General features: G+C 25.1%; 1 protein-coding gene across 1 annotated transcript; it reads left to right on the forward strand.

Moving 5' to 3' along the window:
• The first annotated feature begins 6,268 nt into the window (after positions 1-6,268).
• LOC137836903 (gibberellin-regulated protein 6-like) lies at positions 6,269-8,724 on the forward strand. The gene is made up of 4 exons (XM_068645683.1): positions 6,269-6,459; positions 6,595-6,639; positions 6,793-6,826; positions 8,380-8,724. Exons 1-4 carry the CDS (start codon positions 6,388-6,390, stop codon positions 8,559-8,561), a joined length of 333 nt encoding a protein of 110 aa, XP_068501784.1. The 5' UTR covers positions 6,269-6,387; the 3' UTR covers positions 8,562-8,724.
• Positions 8,725-10,650: the final 1,926 nt, after the last annotated feature.

The raw sequence follows: 10,650 nt of genomic DNA on the forward strand, positions 1-10,650 counted from the left end.
TACCATCAATTAAATAAAATCTCAATATTAAATTTTGGTTTATAACTCTGAGGCAAATACTTTTAATATTAAGAGTCTGTATCTAAGTCACTGGGTACAATCCTTAAAAAATGTCACTGGGCACAACAATTTAGGACTTAATCACAAATAAAAAACACATGATTCATAATGGTTCTTGCCTCCTTCAATTTCAATTTAAAGTCTGTTTTCAGAAGTTAACTTAAACACTTTCATAATAAAATAATTAAAATAAGTTTGTACATAAACTAAGTTTAGTTTATACATAAGTCAATTTGTAAATTATTTTTATACAAACTTTTTAGACTTTTTTCTTCATAAACTCTTCTAAAAAATAAATAAAATTAATTTTTATAAGCTAAAATTTGTGTGTGTGTGTATATAAGTTAAAATTAACTTATTACAAATTGAAATAGAAAATAAAATAAAACTATAAGAAATAATTCCTATAAATTAATTTATAAAGAAACTATTTTTTCTCTAATAAAAGGATCTTACGGAGAAACTTATTTATACAAGTTTATAGTTATCAAGAAATTCATCTTAAACAAGTTTATAGATTTTCTAAATTCTTATTTTTAATTTGTACATAAACTAATCTAAAAAGAAGCTTTTGTTTATTTTTAATTTAATTTTTGTATTAGAATTGTTTACTGAATATATACATACATATATATTATTTATTGTTTCTATTTCCTTCCATCAAGCACCAACAATCCATGGAGAATATTTGAAATAAAATGTTAATATACTCGTTATCAGAATACTTATCCTTCTTATTTATAAATTTCAAATTAAAAATGGTATTTATTTATTTTATAAGAATTCATAATAAGAAAATATATTAATAAACATTTAGAGGAGAGAAATAAGAATAATAATACTAATGATAATTCAAAAAATATGAATTTAGGATCATTTCATTATTATTTACAACTCATTATTATAAAAAAAACTACTAAACGTTATAATTTCAGACATATAATTTCTCCCAATAAAAGTTCTTCTCTAAATGCACAACAAAATATCAAAATCTTATCTAATTGTTACATATTAATCATATTGCATGCATCATATTGATTTATTAAAGGGTCTTTCATTAGTTATTGTTCTTCGGACAATATTTAAAAAAAATGAATTGAAAATCATATATGTGAGAATGTATTAAAAAGTTATAGATTAGAATTTTGGTATTATTGAAATATTGATGTAGTTGATGTTTGTGAAGTAAATGAGGAATGTGATATTGTCACATGGCATTGGGTATTGTAAATTGAAAGTTATTGAATGTTGGAAGTGGGTGTTTCCAATTGGGAAGGGCACAAAGAATCACATGGAAGAACATGGAGCCCCATTGCCCTACCTTTCTTTAATTCTATCCATTTAATGTACCTCATCAATTTAATTGCAATGCACCAAACCATATTCAATGCGATTCATTGGCTTTGCTTTTCTATTCAATAGAGATCATTTCAAAAATAGTAAAAATTAATTTGCTTTTTTAGAATATAGATAATTTTGATCGATCATAATTTATTTTTAAGTAAGTTTTTTTAATTTATATAATGACACATTTAATAAAAAAACAATTGAGAGTAATAATCGACATCGTAGATGTCGTTTTTATTATTTTATTTATTCATTTTTGTAATTTTGCATTTCTTCTTCTCTTCTCACTCTCTTCTTCATCTTTTGTTAATGTTGTATTCTTGTGTTTTACTATGTCTTGCATTGATTGGGATTCTTTGGTGGGGTATATACTTTTAGCTTGTTTTTCATTCAGTAACATAGTATGGTATTTATGATTGATATGTTTATGTTGTTTTTGTGTTGGTGGTGCATGATGGTTGGTGTTTTGTGATCGTTGGTGGTATGTTAAGGTTCGCGACTTCGTAATGGTGGTTTACAACTTTGTAGTGTTGATTTGTGCAATGTGTGGTTCATGACTCATCATGGTTCATCTTTGGGTTTCTATTGTTTACATTTACAAATTATTGATGATATTTTTTGTTTTTTTTTTCGATAGTGATAATTTAAGTCTATGTTTGTTCAATTTCTTGCTAAATGACAACATATGTGTTTGCCTAATATGTGATTATTTCAAATCTTAAGACATTTAAAAAATTAAACATAAAAAGTGTAAAATAATTATAAATGTGGTTCTAGTTTGTTTTGGTAACTCATATATGTAGATTGGATAGTTTATATTTAAATTATAAAAAGTAAATTGAGACTTTCACAAGTTTTTTTATGCATTCTCTTATATTTTGTTTTGAATTTTTTTTTATTGATAACTCTTAAGGTTAAAATTGTATTATTATATTTTTGGGATGTTCATAATTTAAAGGTTATGTTGTTAAAATTTAATAATTTTATATACATTAACTGAATGTTGGTGTCATGTTCGAAATTCAATACTAAAATTAATTAATATATCTATTTTAAATGTCTTTATTTCTTCTATATAAAAGCAATAGAATGTGTTACTGACAATCGTTTATTGAATCTTAAATTGTTTGATTGAACAATTTGAGAAAATTAATAATTTTTATTAGTTTATTAATACATATATTTCAATAATATTTTATATATTTCATAAAATTTAAGTCAATTACATTTGTTGTTGATATTATAAGTGTATATTTGGCACAACAAAAATTTGCATGAGTGCAGAGGAAAGAAAATTTAGTTGTTTGTGCTTTAATTGCTTAAATGGAAGAAAGGTGGAGATTGAAGAAATTAGCACTACAAGGAAAATCATGAAATAGAAACCAATTTTTAGAGAACAAAATAATAATTGCAATAGTAACTAAATTAGAAACCATTTTAGAAACTAAAAAAAAATTGGTTTCTAAATTAGTTTCTATTATTGTTAAATAGTTTCTAAATTGGTATTTACTTTGCAACCAAGGTTTTAACTACCAATTGTTTAGTTTCTAAATTTGTTAGCAAAAACTTTGGTTGTTAATTAGATACCAATTTAGAAACTATTTAACAATAATATAAACTAATTTATAAACCAAAATTTGTTTTAGTTTCTAAAATGGTCTCTAATTTAGTTACTATTGCAACTAATTATTTTGGTCTCTAAAAATTGGTTTCTATTTCATGATATTCTTGTAGTGTAGATAACATCTTTTATATCATTAGATTTTTAAAAGTTATACAACATGGACATGACATGGTGAATTGTTAGATTTGTCAAACATCAATTAAATCAACAATTCAATTGATCCAAACATAAATGATCACTTCGGGGACATGGTTCATAACGTAGGAGCAAACTTGTTTGCACAACACATATGTACAAAGAAATAACTATTGAAGCAGAAACTTCGTTTTATCCTAATTTAACTAAGTTCACACGTTATCAATGTGTAAAGTTAATAGATTTAAAAACAATTAATGAATGAACTAGTATAAACTTCACAAAATTACCTCATTTATTGATAAACATGTTTCTAAATGTAAGTACTTTGTCTGATAGACATTATACATGCATGAATAAATATTATGTAAAATAAAGTTTTAAAAAATTAAAAAAAAATGTCTTGCAAGCTTGCACGTGCCCTTAGTAATTAGTATGGGTGATGAATGAAGTGAGTATATTGGAACTCAGCATAAAGATGAAACTTGTCTCAATGTGTGAGATATCCATGAATGTCTTTATGAAGCTCTTTCACATTAACCATCACCAATGTCTCACCATTCTTAGCTTTCACATATTATAATCAATTTTATTTGCTTTCGATGTCTTCTCACATGCAAACCTTTGCTTTGTTCAAACTACAACTTGACATTTTTTAAATTATATTTTAATATAAAAAGAATACATGTGAAGTAAACTTAAGAACAGACAAATCTAACAATTTCTCTGACATTTTTCTAAAACAATCTTTATTTAATGACAATTCAATTTTTAATATTTTTTTCATACCATCAAGTTTTAGTTTGGAATATTTTAGGTTTCGTTGGGAGTCTCTTCAAGATATGATGATGAAGCTACACCAAAAATTGAGTATGTGTGAAAATGTATTTGTTAAGTTTTATTTTCTTTCCTATTTACCATTGATATTTGGTTTTCGAGTTTAATATGCCTTTATCATATTTTTTCATTATTTACCATTGAAGTTTATTATGTTAATATATTTTCAAATTAATAAGATAATATTATTGTTTTATCTTTATTTATGTAATTATAGTTTATATATATATATATATATAAGTGTAAAGTAAAATTTTCATGTAGAAAACATTGAGTTAGGACGAATCTATAAAATAAGTACTGAAGATATAAAAAAACTATAACACATAATTATATTAGTTTGTACACAAACTAAGGAAATATTTATCGTCTACTTATTTTTGTAGAAATTGTTTTTAAAATTAAAAACATAAATTAAACTATTTTTTCATACGAACTATAAGCTATGCTCATATGTTAAAACGAGTTATAAAGAATTTATAAATATATATATGCATTGTTTTCATAAAAAAATTAAATATTTAGTCAACTATATATCCTATGAAATAAATTTAAACAAATAATAAATAAGCTCTTATGACTGAGTCACATTTCGTTTTACAGAAAAATTAGTAACACAAACATAATCAAAATTCCGCAAATGGTGTACAGAACGCACAGGGTGCACTTTTGTGAAAAAGGCGCAACTTCGACTAACGTGCTTTCTCTGTCCTCGCACGTGTTCACTGACAACATGTCATTAACTATTATGCTTTCTTACCCCGTCATATGTGGCCTATGCTTAAATTTATTTCAGAAAATAAATTTAAAAAAATAAATTTAATTTTAATCACAAAAATAAATTTATAATAATGTGATAAATAATCAGAATAAATATCACAAAATACAATTTTAATATATGAATTTTGGTATCATTCAATAAAAAGTAATTATTATAATTAATATGTATTCAAACTAAGCATATAAGTTAACAGATATATTGCTATATATTTTTATTTCTCAGTTTTAGAGAGTATGTGAGTATATTAACATACACATCAAATTTAATAAATTTAAGATATTTTTTTAAATACAGTTAATTTTGTTATTTTAATTATCATTTAAAATAATTAATTTACAAGACTCATTTCAAAATATAAAAGTTAAATACTTTTTTTTTTTGGTTTTAATTATCATTTAAAATAATTAGCTTACAATACTTATTTCCAAATAGAAAAATTAAATATATGTGCGTATGAGTAAAATATAGATAATTACAAATTCTTTATTATTTTTGAAAAAGTAATAGTTTAAAAGATGTTATAAAATAACGCAGCAAAAATATATTTGTATACTATTTTATATCTTAATTTTCATAGTAATAATTTACTATTTTTCAAAGGTTTCATACATTATTTTGAATTTAAACTCGAGAAAAATTAATTGAATATTTAATTATCTATAAAATTATATTTTCCACTAAAAAAATTATTAAATAAAATTAGTTATCAAGTTTTAACTATCTTAATCAAAATCTAAATCTAAATAATTGACCGTTGAAAACTGGGTAATTAATTATGAATAATTTTTTTTATTAATAATACAAATTAATTTAAATATTAAAAAAAATTCTTAAATAATTTTTAATTTAATTAATATAATAACTAATTATTTATTATTTTTAAAATTAATTTTTATTTAATTATTTTTTTAACAGTCTTTTATGATTCTTAGATATTTTTATACCATCATTATCCATCGTATAACCACCACTTTTGTTTTTTTCCCACTTTGGTAGTATTTAATTTCAATGGAACAAGCAATTTGCAATTCTGCAACACTAAATGAAAAGTAACTTCACACATTTAAGAACAACCTAACTACCAACTTCCAAATTCCAATCCGTATTGTGGACCGTACGATGAAATCTCATACATCATTAAAAAAAACAAATTAACTCAAGTTTTCACTCTTCAATAAAATACTAATTTTGTTCTTAATCCATCTTCAAATTAACCACTTAATGAATTTATTGAAAAAGCAATTCTATTTTACTAAAACTCTTCCAAAAGCTATGCTTATAAATCACTTTATTAGTTTTTAAACTATTTCTAAGTTAGTTTATGAGAATATACAATACTATGTTTGCAAGAAAAACTTGGATTCATAATGAAGCATAAAACTTTGAAAGTAACATCATCAATGCTAACACACATGTGTCGTTCTTGGTATGAAGTGAAACTCTGAACAATAAATTTTGGTGCTAATTAAGGTATCACTTGCAACCTTCTTCTATAAATGCTCCTTCATTCATCTCTCTCATTCATGCATAACTCTTCTTTCTCTGGTTCTTCAGTTTGCACAGTAGTTGAATAGGGCTTTCTTGTTTATGTTTGCTTCCAACAATGGCTGTCACTGCTAAGTTACTTTCTGCTTTCATCATTGCCCTCATTGCCATTTCCATGCTTCAAACAATGGTTGCTCTTTTAACTACACAAACACAAACACACACATATACATACACATATATATACATATATAGACACACACTCTTCATTAATATGGTCAAATATTGTTGAGGTTCTGATTATTTTTCTTGGTTTTTTTTGAAGGTTGTGGCATCTCATGGACATGGAGGTCACCACTACAATGACAAGGTATTATATGTATATACATACATACATATATATATATATATAGGATGTTTCTTAGTTTGTGTCTTTCTCTTTTTGTGTGAGTTTTGATTTGGATCAAAGGGTGAAGAATGATTATAATAATGTTGATCTGCATAATTATTGTGTGTTTATCAGAAAAAATATGGACCTGGAAGTGTGAAGAGCTATCGTAAGTGAAGTTCTTTCTGCTTTTCATTCTTTTGATTGTTCATTCATTTTTTTCTCTTTGTTGTGATATGTTGATTACAACTGAAAAACAAAATTTGTAATGTTAAAATGGTGTTATGTTGATATCACAACTAAAAAAAGAAGTAATTTATTGTTGAAATGGATAATTTTTAACATTTTGCTTATGGAAAAACAACTTGATTCAACTTTGAACAAAAATAAATCATTAGAAATAATGAAGAGAAAAGAAGCATTACCAATATAAATTATTACGTAAGTATAAATTATTTTTATATAATTATTGCCATTTTTTTATGATGTATAACAATTTGTGGAGAGGTAATCTATGCTGAAAAAAATTACTTTCGGATGCTAAAATTCATTGAATAATTTATGAATGGATTTTTTAAATGAAGAGTGAGATTTACATTATTTGTTGACTTAGATCTCCATATATTTTAAGCAATGGTATTTGACAAAATTATTTTACTTTGAGTGTTCTTATTCCATTCAATTTAGAGTTTTGGAAATCTATATTCTATTAATATATTATATACTTTCAAAATAAACTTCAATTTAATTAAATTTCAAAGTGTGACAAATGTGTAAGTAATTTTGTCTTATTTTTTAGTGAATGTTTAATTAAATTGTGATAAATTTCAACTTAATTTAATTACACATCTTAATTATACTCACTCACTCCCTCTAATCTTATGTAATATTCACTTTTGGAAGCAATTTCATTTTTTCTTATTTGTCATTTTTAAAATTTTAAGGTAAGATAACTTTTTCTATTATATTATTATTTCCATTTTTATCGAGCAATAAAATTAGTAACTACACCAAAACCAACCCTATCTAACTTTCAAAGGGCCACGAGTGTGTTTGCTTTGTTCTTAGGTAAGCGTGTAAATGAAAAAACAAAGAGTAATTAAGCACTTTCTGGCTTCAGTTAATTTTTAATACACACTATTTCCAAACACGGTCTTCTCACTTTACAATGGTCAAATATATTTTGCCGTGAAAAGTGCATCTTGTCCATCTTTTAATCTAACCCTTTGACTTTAACTTTATTGAAAATTAATTTCTCATTTACCAATAACTACTGATCCAATCTGTAACAAAAAAAAATTATTAAATTTTAATCAAATATTAGCAAATGAAAATTTAATTTTAATTAAAGAATAGTATTAATAACACTATAATAATTAATGTACTTTAGTTTTATTTTTATTTGTGCTTATTTTTTAAAATGAATGATTATTTTAATAAATTAAGCAGTCTTTTTAATGTATGTTATTTCACATATGTAAATGTAATTTTAGTGATATCATTTATGTCATTTTTAATATAAGAATTACTATACAGCACCTTCATTCATATTTTTAATTTCTTATAACATAAAATTGTATTTAAGACATAAATTTATATCAACATATTTTAATAGAGATACCATCAATGAAATGTCTTTTATGTTTATAAGAGTAGATTCAATTTGTTTAAAAAAATTGATGAGAATTTTTTTTTTCTTTTTGGGATTTGTGATATGACCAGAATGCCCATCACAATGCACAAGGAGGTGTAGCAGGACCCAGTATCACAAGCCATGCATGTTTTTCTGTCAGAAGTGTTGTATGAAGTGTCTGTGTGTACCTCCGGGGTATTATGGGAACAAAGCAGTGTGCCCTTGCTACAACAATTGGAAGACCAAGAGAGGAGGGCCCAAGTGCCCTTAACCTCTTCTTCTTCCATCAAGTTAACAAAGTTATATATAGCTTTAATCTCCCTAAAATATAATGTCCTAGGTTCTTATATGTCTCAACTATTCAAATGATAAAATTTTAAATGTCATTTTTATAAGTGTTTACTTCAATAATCTATATTAACTTTCAAGGTTAATCTTTCTCATGGACACTAAGTGAAACTTTAATTCTAATTGAAAATAATACTAAAAGATATGTATTCAACAATATATGAGATTTGTCCTTAATCAAATACACGTTTGGTCTTAGAAGTTTTTGTTTTATCGAAGTTTTTGTTTTGAGTAATGTGTGAAACTCCTCCAAATATTACTTGTTATGTTAATTTTGCTTTTAAATAAAGTGTATCTAATATTCTTGATGTTATCTATGGAACTTCTCATACTTAGCTATCATACTTTTAATTTTTTGAATGAACAATGACAATAGCTGCGTTAAAAAGAAATGTGAGTCCAAGATATTCTAAAAGCAACATGATTTTTTTGTCTAACATAGTATTTTGCCATTAGCTATAGGATCTCTATAATCTTACCTTAAGGGAAAGAAAATTAAAGAAGAAAATGTGCTAAAAGCAGGAACAACAACATTTAATTTAATAATTTTCTATCAATGCTTATGGTCATAACTCAGATCGTGTTGTTAGAGAATTTGGAAACACATATCATGACATCCTATGACATATCTTATCATGAAAATAATGAGATTTATCTTAAATATTCACATAAATATATGTGTGTATATAAGGTTAAAGAGAGTCATAGAGGAAACATAAATCTATTCACATGTCCAAATTCAAGAGTGACTTAGCATCATAATAAACATTATTATTTTAATTATACAAAATTTCACTAATATTAAGTAGAATGGAGCAAATGGTTGATGAAGTTCTATGATAAAATGCTAAGTAATACATTTGCAAAGTGAAAAGGTTTGAACTAAAGATGTATTGATTGAAATATTTACAACTCTCCTTTCCGAAACTATTAGAACTTCAATAAACATGCCTTCTTTTAGTACAAGACCAAATGAGTACATACTAACAATGTATGGTATAAAAACTAAGATCCATGTAGTCTACAATAATAATTTTGTTGATATAATTAGAGATCTTCAACAATATAACAAATCCATTTCATAGTAGAATTATTGTTTATCGTTGCCTAAGGAGAAATAAATGACACAAGATCCTTTGACTACATCACTAGTTCATATGAAAACTCAAGTTTGTCATAATTGAAATCCTGAATTACAAATCAAATATATTTTTTTACTTTTTAATAAAGAATTACACAAAGTACGAGATCAAGCTAAAGGTGCTTAAGATTTTGAGTACATCTATATAGGTATGAGAGACGTGCTTATGTAGAAAATTACAGCAAAGATTTTACAATATGATTGTGTCTTCACCTACATGAGTGTGAGAGACACACTCATATAGAAAATCCCACCAAAATTTTGACCACAAGGGTGCATCCACATGTGTGTGAGAGATGCATTCATAAAAAAAATGCACTTAATGTTTGAATAGTGGGGTTTGTGTACCTCCACATGGGTGTTGTAGACAAATTCATCTAAAAAATTACACTGGATATTCTATCATAGGACTACAACTGTGTATAAATGGACATGGGAGATGCGCTCTTATAGAAAATTGTATTGTAAGTTTGATCACAAGAATGTGGTAAGCTCATAAGGGTGCGAAAGGCATGATTATATAGATATTTTTTTAAGCCAATACATATTGAATCTTTACCTTCATAAAATATTTAGAAGAGAGTGTAAGTTCTTTTATTTATGCTAAATATGTTCTTACTAGAGAGAACATCTCTAGACAAGTTAATGGAAGGGTGAAACTCTCACGTTAAGTTCTAGACTTCAAAAAGATGAACTCTAAATGAGGTCATCTAAGTACCAAATGAGATTTTGAGTATCGAATGAAAGTTCACTTGCAAAATACTTCTCAATGTTCAAGTCACTAAAAGATTAAAGAATCGTAGTAGTATAAAAAGTAATAATGAGTATGAGATAATTCTCTATTTAGTGCATATTACTAAATAAGCTTCCA

Source organism: Phaseolus vulgaris, chromosome 4 (genome assembly GCF_000499845.2).
Source record: "Phaseolus vulgaris cultivar G19833 chromosome 4, P. vulgaris v2.0, whole genome shotgun sequence".
Classification (NCBI taxonomy): domain Eukaryota; kingdom Viridiplantae; phylum Streptophyta; class Magnoliopsida; order Fabales; family Fabaceae; genus Phaseolus; species Phaseolus vulgaris.